A 12,186-nucleotide genomic window follows, 5' to 3' on the forward strand; every position below is an offset into this window, starting at 1 on the left:
CCACAAGATGCCATTAATCCAATCACAAACTACACTAATCCGATGGCAAAATGGGTGAGCAAAATCTACACCACTCACCCTGGAAAGATAATTGAATAACATGTTGAAAAGATAAATGAATAAAAAAAAGTTTCCATAACAAAGGAATAAAAAGAAGTCTCTATAACAAACAAATAAAAAGAAGCCCTTATAGCAAATGAATAAAAGAAGTCTTCATAAGTCTAAAAATATAACAGATCAATTTCTAATAATCAACTATCATCCATGAGTTTTGATATCAAAACTTCATGTATAGCCCCAAAACAAAACTAAAACTAAAAATAAAAATAATCTCCATCTCAAATTAGGCATAAAAAAAAAGTAGGTCCAAATTTAACTGACAACCAAAGCTTACGCCTATCAATTGGACAAGCAAGGAAGGCTTGAGCTGCACTCACATCACCGGTAAGAGCTTGATATGTTTTCATATGAGATACATCACTCATGCCTCCAATCTTAGAAATCTCTTCAAACAATTGCTCTTCTGTATAATTTTGAAGGTTGCTTCTATCAAGAGCCGTAATAGCTACATTCATTCCAACTCTAATTGACCTTAATTCTTCACTTACAATGCCAGCATATTTTGCTTTTCTCTTTTTTGTTTCTTTGTTTGACTTTGGTGCAGAAACAGATGTATCTGCAAATGAGAAAGATGTCTCAGTTGTTGCTTCATTTTCAACATAAGCAAATGTTTCATCTTTGATCCCATGTTGTGATGATCCTAATGGAATTGTGCCATCCAAATTTTGTTCCTAGGCCCAATGAAGTTGTCTTTCTTTTGCACCTGCAGCAAGACTTCTTGTTGCTCGATCTTTTCCAAGAAGAATGGACAACTTATCATAATTTCTAATAGGTTTGTATTTGAGTTGAGATGCTCTTGGGTGTGCCTTTTAACATCATAAAAAACAAATATTAACAAAACTCAAGTTCAATTGTGATAATGTCTATTAGAAATTTATAGTTCTACATTACACGCAAAATTTTTATTTCTAATAACTCAAAAATAATAATTAACTAACCTTAGTGTAAGTAGTCCATACTTCCGTGGTAGCTTTGATCATTTGAGTTGATTCATTGAAACCAAATCCACTACCACTTTATAAAACTTCAGAGTTACAACTCAATTCAAAATTTTCCCCAATTTCTCAAGCAACTATTGTATAAGTTGTCTTGGTGAAGACTCCTCCTATCTTTTGCCCTTTATGCATTTACTCCATTAATCGATCAACCAAAAATTTGTTCATTTCATCAATCCAAGTCAAGTTTCTTTTTTCACTTACACTTTTGTGTACTTCAAAGCCTTCACTATGTTCCATCTGAAATAATAATACATATATATATGTTTAAAATGAAAAGTCAAGAGGAGGAGATATAATAATACCTTCATTGTAACTCATTCAAAGTGTGATTTTAACTAGAGGAGTTATAGTTCTAAATACAATCATCGTACTTAATATGAAACACAAAAAAACTATACAAGAAAAGAACCATAAAATAAAAGGACTCATCAATGGTTTCTATTGTAATCTTTCCACATATCCATGGCTATTTTCTCCCTTAAGATTTCTCCTTGCATTTTTCAGCTAAAATCAAGACCATTGATTCAAACTTCGTTTCTTCGCTAAAAAGCTCTCTATCGACCTCTGCTATTAATCTTTCATCTGGATCAACACCCATGAGATAGTTATGGAGGATACAACATGCTAGTATATTATCAAATTGTGTGTCAATAGTGTAATGTGGCTCCATCCTTCTAGCTATTATTGGAAACCTTTTCTTCAAAACACCAAATGCTCTTTTAATTGCATTTCTCAAGGACGAGTGTTGAAGGTTGAAAACCTCTCGAGCATTTTCTGGTTGATGAACACTACACTCTTTTAAATGGTAACGAATGCTTCTATATGGGGTAAGAAATCCAATTTTTAGCTGAAAACCTGCATCAACCAAATAATATTTACCTAAGAAGCATAGACAAAGGATCTTTGTTATTAGTAATAGTCACTTGAGCTAATAAATTATGTTATTATCTAATCACCAATAATCACCTTGTGGAACAATCAATTTATCAAAATCTCTCATTAATGCATTATCTAGGATTCTCGAGTCTGATGCAGATCCTTCCCAACTAGGTAAAACATATGTGAACTTCAAGTCAAAGGAACATGCTGCTAAAACATTTTATGTTGGATAGTATTTTCGCCCTTGATACCTTTGTACAACATCATTTGACACTTTTACACGAAAATGTGACCCATCAATTGCCCCTATGCAATCCTATAAAGAAACAAAAGTATTAGTTTATTTTGAAATATAAATAATATTCTAATGATGTTTATTAGATAAATAAGTTTACCTTAAAGTAGGGACAAAATTTGGTATTGTCCTTAATTTCTTGAGGGCACTTTAATCCATCAGGTTGCTTTAAGAAGACATCATCTAAAGATATTATAGCTCTAAGAACTTGATGAAAGTGATGACTACTAGTTTTACTAGAGTGCTTGAAATAAATTTCATAGTTCTATTCCTTAAATTATGACCAACAATGTGAAGGAATTTGGCAACTTGTTCTTTTACATTTATTATGTGCACTATTTCTAAGACGACCTGTTCCCGAAGAATGTTTACTAGTCTTGCAAATGCATCATTTCCCATACGTAGTTGATTATAACAATCTTCATTATCCATTAGTGTAAGTCTTTCCATCAAAGCATGTTATTCATAATCTCCTTCATTAGAGATTGATCTCTCCAAATAGTTTGAACGATGATAAATTGAAACAAGAATTGTCGCATATGCAGCATACATAGCTACACAAGTTGCAACCCATCTTCTAAGTCTTTGCCACTCTTCATTATAAGTCTACATGACAGCAAAGTAAGAGGAATGATTTAGTAAAGTCATTAGGAAAAGTAAGAGGAATTGAAGTATTATGATTAGGAAGAAAGCTTATGGAAACCAAAACATTTTTCTATGAAGGTTTAGGAGAGCAAATTTGTGAAATAGGTGCAAGAACTTGAAAAGGGTGTGACTGTGACAATGGTTGTGCTAGAACTTCATGTGCATGCAGAATGGAATTCCTATATACAATGCCATGAAATTCTAGTATTATTGCAACCAAAATAATTTGGATTCAGTCTTTCTTATAGTAGTTTGGTCTCAACAGTTGTAGAGAATATATTGACCTAGAATGCAGTCCTCCAAAATACTCAAGGTGATCGAACCATTTAACATTCAAATTTTTATAAAGTAATGGTGTGTTCTCAACGGTTGGAATATATTCTGCCTTATGGCAACTTAAAGGGCAAATGGGAATCAAGCTTATTTTTAAGAGTTTGATTGGAGTTGTCAAAGAAAATTGACATGAAAAGTTTTTGATATTTTAATATTGTTTTTGTTGAGTTTTGGTGGTCATGACCATGATCCTGACATTTAGAAATTAGCATGATTTCTAGCTATGAAAATTTCGAAGAAAATATTGCATGAAAATTAAGGATAAGGAAAATTTCTTTTATCTTTATTTTCCTTTTTTTTTTTTTTTTTTTTTTTTTTACAACTTTTAAATTTGGAAAATTTCAAGGATTGAAGTGTATGGATCCTCTACTAGAGATGTGGCTAAGTAGCTCAAGGTATGTATTGTATATATATTTGGAAAATAATCTAGAATCAAGTGGTCCTCAAAATAATATAAAGATGATTTGAAATATTATCAACTACATAATATTAATTATTTCTTGAGATGTTTTTAAATATTAATATATTTTATAGGGAAATCAATGCATTATTGGCTTGTGGGCCATGAATTAATATCATAGTTACCAAAAATTATGGGCAGTGAAAAATCGAAACCCATGTGAAAAAGGTTATTTTCAGACCTTGAAAAAAGGAAACAAAGAACTCTTCTCTTTCAATTCAGTTTCCGAACTTTGTGTTGGTTGTATACCTCACTGACAGGTTATATGCATCAGTAGTAGTGCTTCATTAAGTAATACAATCCTAACCATTTGGGACAGTCTTGCCATTCAGGCTATGTCTTTGCATCTCTTTCCTTAGTTTTTTCTTTCATTTTTTCTTCTCTATTTTTTTCCTCCAAAACCGAGTTAATGCATATGTGGACCACTTTACTCGAGATCTATTTGGCTTGGGTTGGTCTTGGTTTGGGATGCTTAAATAAAAGAGGGAGACATATTTGACAATCAATATTCCTAGAATGAGAAACTGTTCATGCTAGGATTTGAGAATCATTAGCTATTAGCCTTGTTACTATAAAAGTCATGGCATGGGCCATCCATTGGTTTTTCATTGGCACAAGGCTCTAAACCTTTGTGGCAATTTTTGGAGTAGTAGTAAACTTATACATCTTATTGGCCTTCATGTTGTTTTCTTTTCCTTCATTTTTTTCTTATATATATATATATATATATATATATATATATATATATATATATATATATATATATATATATATATATATATTAAATTGTCATTTCTCTCACTCTTATATTTTCTAATTAATTTGAACCCATAAACTTAATATTTATGAATCCTTTAGATGAATGAGAATTTCTGGAAAAACTAAGACCCAGTCTCCAATAAAGAAAGCATGGCTAAGATCCAAATCTGCATGTATGTTGTGTGTTTAGCATGTTCTGTGATTTTTAATGTGTTGCTTCTGAGCAATTATGTGTATGTGGATGGGAAGGGGGAGTTGAGTTAGAGCAGCAGAGGAAGCGGAAGTAGTGGCAGCAGTGACATGCTCAAGCCAAAGTTGTTCTTATCATAGAGCAGACAGATTGTAAAAGGTCAAAAATCACCTCAAACTAATGAATGTGCCAAAACAGTGATATCCAGGCCTTAAAGGTTATTTCAAACTTTTCAAAGAATTTTAATGACACAACACTTCATTAGGTGCTTGTCGTTTTTTCTTCTTTCTTCATAGAATACCATTTCACAAATCATATTCCAAACAGATAAAGAATGGGGACACGCCTAGCCTAAAAGATCATGGGCAAGAAGCATAATGACCCCACATGGAAAGCCACAAGCCCAAATAATATTCCTGAGCTAGCTATGTCTAATTTGGCTTCAAAAAACAAATCGCCCACTCCTCTGATGTTAAAAAAAAAAAGGATTAAAACAAAACAAAATAGTGGGTTCTAGAATTAAAATGGAAGCACATTAATATCAGGTTTTAGAATTAAAATTCCTCAAACATGTGCAGTAACAAATGAGAAATTTAAATTATAGCTTTCAAAATCAAATCGAAGCATAGAGAATTAAAAAATGAAAACACAAGAGAAAAATCAAAATCGAATTACAAAGAGTAGCTTCAAATTTTCTATACTTGCAAAATCCGAGTCTCTAGATTTCCAAAAATGAGAAAAAAAAAAAAATAGAGTTCAAAGACCTAGATATACAAAACATAAGGTGTGAGGTTAAGAGAAAGGAGTTCAATTCACACTTGATCTAAAGACATGGATCTGGATACATTCACTGGATTAGAAGAATTCATTTCATTCATGGAAACTTGATTTGAAGAACGCACTTCATCCATGGGAACTCGGGTGCCTGAAAAGGGTAGGTTTTCAGAGGCATTGGAAGGTGGTCAGAGTAATAGTGGTGGCCATTGAAAGGGTCGACGACGGTGAGAAACCATAGCGACCGATGAAGAGCAAGTTCGAGATGAACAAGAGACTTGATGAAGACGATAACATGAGCTTGATAAAATTTCCCCCAACTTTTCCCTTCTCTTTTTCTCTTATTTTCCTCATTATTTTTTAAGGAAAATAGTAGGGAAAATATTATGATATTTTATTTAATATTTTCCTTTATATTTTTTTTTTCCATCATATTTTCCATGTCACCCAAACTAAAGAAAATACTTTTCCACATGATTTTTTTTCTTTTTCCTTAGCATTTTCCGGGAACCAAACATAACCATAAAGAATGGGGAAACGCCCAACCTAAAAGATCATGGGCAAGAAGCAGAATGACCCCGCATGGAAAGCCACAAGCCCAAATAATATTCCTGAGCTAGCTATGTCTAATTTGGCTTCAAAAAACATATCACCCACTCCTCTGATATTAAAAAAAAAAAAGATTAAAACAAAACAAAACAATGGGTTCTAGAATTAAAATGGAAGCACATTAATATCAGGTTTTAGAATTAAAATTCCTCAAACATGTGTAGTAGCAAATGAAAAATTTAAATTATAGTTTTCAAAATCAAATGGAAACATAGAGAATTAAAAAATGAAAGCACAAGAGAAAAATCGAAATCGAATTACAAAGAGTAGCATCAAATTTTCTATACTTGCAAAATCTAAGTGTTTAGATTTCCAAAAATGAGAAAAAAAAAGTTAGAGTTCAAAGACCTAGATATACAAAACATAAGGTGTGAGGTTAAGAGAAAGGAGTTCAATTCATACTTGATCTGAAGACATGGATCCGAATACATTCATTGGATTTGAAGAATTCATTTCATCCATGGGAACTTGATTTGAAGAATGCACTTCATCCATGGGAACTCGGATGCTTGAAAAGGGTAGGTTTTCAGAGGCACTGGAAGGTGGTTGAAGTGATAGTGGTGGTCGTTGAAAGGATCGACGGTGATGAGAGGCCATAGAGACTGGTGAAGAGGAAGTTAGAGGTGAACAAGAGATTCGGTGAAGACGATACCACGAGCCTGATAAAATTTCCCCTAACTTTTCCCTTCTCTTTTTCTCTTATTTTTCTCATTATTTTTTAAGGAAAATAGCAGGCAAAATATTATGATATTTTATTTAATATTTTCCTTTATATTTTTTTTCATCATATTTTCCATGTCACCCAAACTAAAGAAAATAATTTTCCACATGATTTTTTTTCCTTTCCTTAGCATTTTTTTGGGAACCAAACATAGCCATAAAAAATGGGGAAACGCCTAGCCTAAAAGATCATGGGCAAGAAGCATAATGACCCCACATGGAAAGCCACAAGCCCAAATAATATTCTTGAGCTAGCTATGTCTAATTTGGCTTCAAAAAACAGATCACCCACTCCTCTGATATTAAAAAAAAAAGGATTAAAACAAAACAAAACAATGGGTTCTAGAATTAAAATTTCTCAAACATGTGTAGTAGCAAATGAAAAATTTAAATTATAGTTTTCAAAATCAAATGGAAGCATAGAGAATTAAAAAATGCAAACACGAGAAAAATTGAAATCGAATTACAAAGAGTAGCATCAAATTTTCTATACTTGCAAAATACGAGTGTCTAGATTTCCAAAAATGAGAAAAAAAAAAAAAGTTCAAAGACCTAGATATACAAAACATAAGGTGTGGGGTTACGAGAAAGGAGTTCAATTCATACTTGATTTGAAGACATGGATTTGAATACATTTACTGGATTTGAAGAATTCATTTCATCCATGGGAACTTGATTTGAAGAAGACACTTCATCCATGGGAACTTGGGTGCCTGAAAAGGGTAGGTTTTCAGAGGCACTGGAAGGTGGTCGGAGTGATAGTGGTGGTCGTTGAAAGGGTTGACTATGGTGAGAAGCCATAGCGACCGGTGAAGAGGAAGTTAGAGGTGAACAAGAGACTCGATGAAGACGATACCATGAGCCTGATAAAATTTCCCCTAACTTTTCCCTTCTCTTTTTCTCTTATTTCCCTCATTATTTTTTAAGGAAAATAGTAGGGAAAATATTATGATATTTTCTTTAATATTTTCCTTTATATTTTTTTTCCATCATATTTTCCATGTCACCCAAACTAGAGAAAATAATTTTTCACATGATTTTTTTTTTCCTTTCCTTAGTATTTTTCGAGAACCAAACATAGCCTAAGTAAATTATGAGGCTACATTTGATTATAAAAAAAATGTAAGAAAAAATATGAGGAAAAGAAAATAGAAACCAAAAATAAAAAAATAAAAAAAAATAAAAAGAGGAAAGAAATAGTTAAGAAAAATAAAAATAGATTTAAAATTAATAAATTATTTCTATGTGTTGCTTTAAACTCATTTAATTTGTTTAAACTTTTTTGTATAAAGATTGAAAATGTATAAATTTTTAATGAATTTTAATTACATTTATTTTTTTAATATATATCTATTATAGTAAAACCAAACATGATTTTTCATTCTTTATATTTCTTGGGACCAAACACAGCGTCAAAGATCAAATTTCAAGAGACCACTTGAAGCCATGAGAGCTAAAACCCCTGGTAAGGAATACCAGGGCAAAGATATTAGGCTTTGCCATCCAGAGAAAAGGTAACAAATCTTTATTTCTTATGGAAGCAAATAACACAAATATGTGTTTCTGCAAAATGAGAGTATACAAGGAAATGGATATCCCTTCCCTGGAAACTGATAACAGTTAATTAGAAAGTTGGCATATACTATTGCAAAGCAATTGCTTGCAGAACTACCACAATACTGGGAATCCTGTTCATATGCCTAATATAATGCGCACATGTCAAAGAAGTAACCTCGTGTGACAAGCCCAACAAAAATCTAATCCTCCAAGGCTGTACCATGCAATCTTCAGGCAAATGTGGGGGTAGGTCGAGGAGTAGGGGGCTTGTTAATATCTTCCTCTCGATCCCTCTCATTCTCCTGAATCTCCTCCATATCTGCCTCCTGCAAACCTGCTGCTTCCAACACATAACCCTTCACTTCCTGGAACCTCTCCTCTGAGAGGGAAACCTCAGCAAGAAGTCTCCATGCATACTCCTCTGATGCATTCTCATAATCCTCTCTTCTCTTCAGCACCATATGTCCACTGATCTCCCATACAGCTGGGTTTACTAGTGTGTCAAGAAGCTCCTGGCTTACTTCTCCAAGTGCTTGTTTCTCTGCAAAACACTGAACATTCACCAGAAGCAATCAGTTTTCTTTTTGTCTCATAAAAAAAACAGAAGCCATCACTAAAAAACACCAAGTCACATAACTCCATGCACATATGTGAGGAAGTGTGCATTTGTGCTTGTGTGGGCGTTACTGTGAGTTGGAGTTCTCCTTGTGCCCAACCTTGCCCCATGTATGTATGTATGTGGAACTTAATGCTTAATTGTCAGATCAAACTTTTTGTTTGTAGAATTGAAACCTTGCCAAAAGAGCACAACTAGATACATCCCATCCTTAGGTTAGGTCAGTTGGGTCCCTACTTTCTAGGATAAGAGTCAGAATCAAAAGCACTGGGCTTCAGGGTTATGAGAAATATAGTTAAGACTACAGAACTGATGAATGTATCACCCATTCAGACATCCCCAAATCTATTAGGGTCCTTAAAAATTAGTAGTCATGGTGGAGATATAAGAACTAGGAGCCATTTGACTATGAAAACATCGAGTATGAGGGGGCTTTGCACACTTAATAGAACACAGGTAATTCTTGAGTCTTGATGATTGCAACCAAGAAAGTCTGCAAAACTATGTTATAAACAAAGATACCTAGATCTGGTGCAATCAGTCACTGAAAATGAATTTAACTCAGATCAACTCATATACCAACATAAAAACATATGCCAGTGTGCACTTTGGCATGTCTTCTGACATAATTCATAGATACTGTGTCAAATACTTAGGTTCTGACCACTCATTTGTGGCTGCTATGTCTGGCCTTTTTCTCAAAGAAAGCCTGATTAATTGTAAACATGCATATAGGTTTATGGCCATGAACTCCAAAACTGAGTAGGATAAAAAGCATAACTAAATAATCCACCAGTAAACAATTCAAACCTCTGGTAAGTTGAAAAAAGAAAAACACCTGTGGAAACAGAAATATTCTCCCCCCACAATCAGAAATGAGGACATTGTAAGGGATGTTGTTATTTTGAAGGAAAATGCAAGAATTAGCAACGGTATCAGATAGATCCTGCATCGAATTTCCACCCTCAAAAACAAAGCCTTGCACAGGATAATTTAACATCTTTGAAATCATCACCCCACTGTTAGGCAGTTTCCCCCTCCTAATTATCCTCTCGGTTGGAGCTTTCTCAACTGGGAATGGTGCCATCAAGTAATATGCCTAGAGCAAGTAAAAAATTTAAACCATCATTTAGTGACAGACATGAATATTGGGCATAACAAAAATGGCAGAGTGAAGAAGGAAAAAGAATATGTGGTATCAATTAATTACCTGAAAGTGGAGGTGATTAATGGTGGCAAAGGCACCTAAACTGTTGTAACCTAATCTAAAGAAAGGATCTGCTGCTTCTTTAGCCATATGCAGGGCAAGCAAGAAGCTATCATGATCAATCCTCTGAGGCAAGCAATCAAGAACATGGGGTATTAGAAGCACATGTCCATACTCGATCGGGCTGACCTGAGAATAAAAAATTGTGAACACTCATTAGTCAGAACAACAAAATCTTACACCATGTCTATTATCTTATCTCATGATAAAATGGAGGAAAATATAAGGAACAAAGATCAAATTGGTTTACATTTATGGCAACAACACTTGAAGAGTTTGAATCAGCAGTGACTGGTGAGACAGGGAAGTAATGGGCATTGTTGTCATTGCTCTGCTCAAACCTGAAAAGGACTTCTTCTTGGCCAATTTTGGTGAAATTGAACTTATTCTCATCAAAGGGCTGAAGAACTTGGTCAACCCGAAACTCTGTGGGTCGTTTCTTCATGTGCCTTCCCTCATTCAGCTGTGCGATAAAACCATAGTTCCCAGGGATAATCCTTGTCTCACATAAAGTCACATCATACCGGAACAGGCCTTGACTCATCCGATCCTCCCACTGTCCAAGCAACAGGTTGTCCAGGAAAGATGCTGGAGGTTGTCCCTCAGATGAAACCTCAACCCTTGCTTCAGATGAATCCTCCACATTTTTCTTGAATGTATACAAAGGAAGTTTTGATACTGAAACCATCAATCAATTCAATGTACAAACACATGGTCAGGAATACAGTCAACAGAAGAAAAACAGACATGCGTCATCTGTTCCAACAGTTTTTGAAAATTCCAGAGAAAAGCATTTCCAATCAATATTTTCAGAAAAAGAAAGGAAAAAAACTCTGTTCCGTCACTTTATGTGTGCATGACCATAAGAAATAAAACTTTTGTCCTCTTTCTCATAATGACTAATTATAATAGCTAGCTGATAGTATGACCCCAGATTCTAACATATACTTGTTATGGAAGATTTATTATGCTTATCACATGAATAAAAATCAAAATCTCCAATTACTCTTCTTCCCCTATCTACAGTTTTTTTTTTTTTTTGGGTTCTCTCAGCAATATAATTACTTTATGAAGGTTTCAGTTCTGTTTTTGAGCCATACAGGATTCAAGAATTATCTAAGTCCTTTTTCATGATTGTACAGAAATCCCTAAAGTTAATTTTCCCCTCCGAAGAGAACTTCTGTTACATGAATACCATATTTACTACTGGAGTAATTTTTTCCAAACTTCCATGGAAACAAACAGAAAAAAAAAAAAGGAAAAAAAAGGAGGCAATGAAATAGGTACCAGGTAAGCAGCAGTGTCCAAGGCAGTTGCGGCCACACCCGAGAGATTCTGAAGCTTCTTCCTGGTAGTTGGAGACCACGGTCGGAACTCTTTTGATGGTCAACATTCTCTTCAATTTCTCGCCAGCCGACAATGCGAATAGCGCTAATCTGCCTTATAGAACAAAATAAAGAAAGAAAAGCGAAGGGAATGAGTGGAAGAGAGCAAAGGGAACCGCCACCGGCAAGGAAGAGGAGGTCGGAAGGGCAACCGCCTTGAGAAGGAAGGGCACCCCTGCCGCCGTGAGGTGATGGAGCTCGGCGCTTATCGGCGGCCGTTTGGGGTTTTTGGTGTTGGAAAAGCCACCGAATGGTTGCAAGTAAAGCCGTTGTAGAAGTTGAATTGGAATCGTCTTGTGGTTCCTCCGCTTCTTTCTCTCCTTCGCTCTTTGTGTCGCTTCAGTTCGTTACGCATTCACAATTTCACACACCATATATATACGTTTCTATTGTGGACGGCTTTGTTTGGCTGCTGGAATAACAACGTTCCGCTCAAGGATTAGGATCTTCTCATTTTATCCTGTTTATCAATCGTAGAAATTTCGATGGACGTGTTTATTTTTCCTTTTCATTTGAATTTACATTTCCATGTATATTAGTCTGGGGAACATACTTTGCGTGAAATACACATGGCAATTA

The 12,186-nt window shown here is 34.5% G+C and overlaps 1 protein-coding gene across 1 annotated transcript; it reads right to left on the reverse strand.

Moving 5' to 3' along the window:
* Positions 1-8,284: 8,284 nt before the first annotated feature.
* On the reverse strand, positions 8,285-11,896 carry LOC117930996 (GDP-L-galactose phosphorylase 1-like). Its single transcript, XM_034851834.1, has 5 exons — positions 11,510-11,896; positions 10,473-10,900; positions 10,166-10,351; positions 9,794-10,054; positions 8,285-8,890 (listed from the first exon to the last, which is right to left on the reverse strand). The coding sequence occupies exons 1-5, from the start codon at positions 11,613-11,615 to the stop codon at positions 8,570-8,572; spliced, it is 1,302 nt and encodes a 433-aa protein (XP_034707725.1). The 5' UTR covers positions 11,616-11,896; the 3' UTR covers positions 8,285-8,569.
* Positions 11,897-12,186: the final 290 nt, after the last annotated feature.

This window comes from Vitis riparia, chromosome 14 (genome assembly GCF_004353265.1).
Source record: "Vitis riparia cultivar Riparia Gloire de Montpellier isolate 1030 chromosome 14, EGFV_Vit.rip_1.0, whole genome shotgun sequence".
In the NCBI taxonomy this organism is placed as follows: Eukaryota; Viridiplantae; Streptophyta; class Magnoliopsida; order Vitales; family Vitaceae; genus Vitis; species Vitis riparia.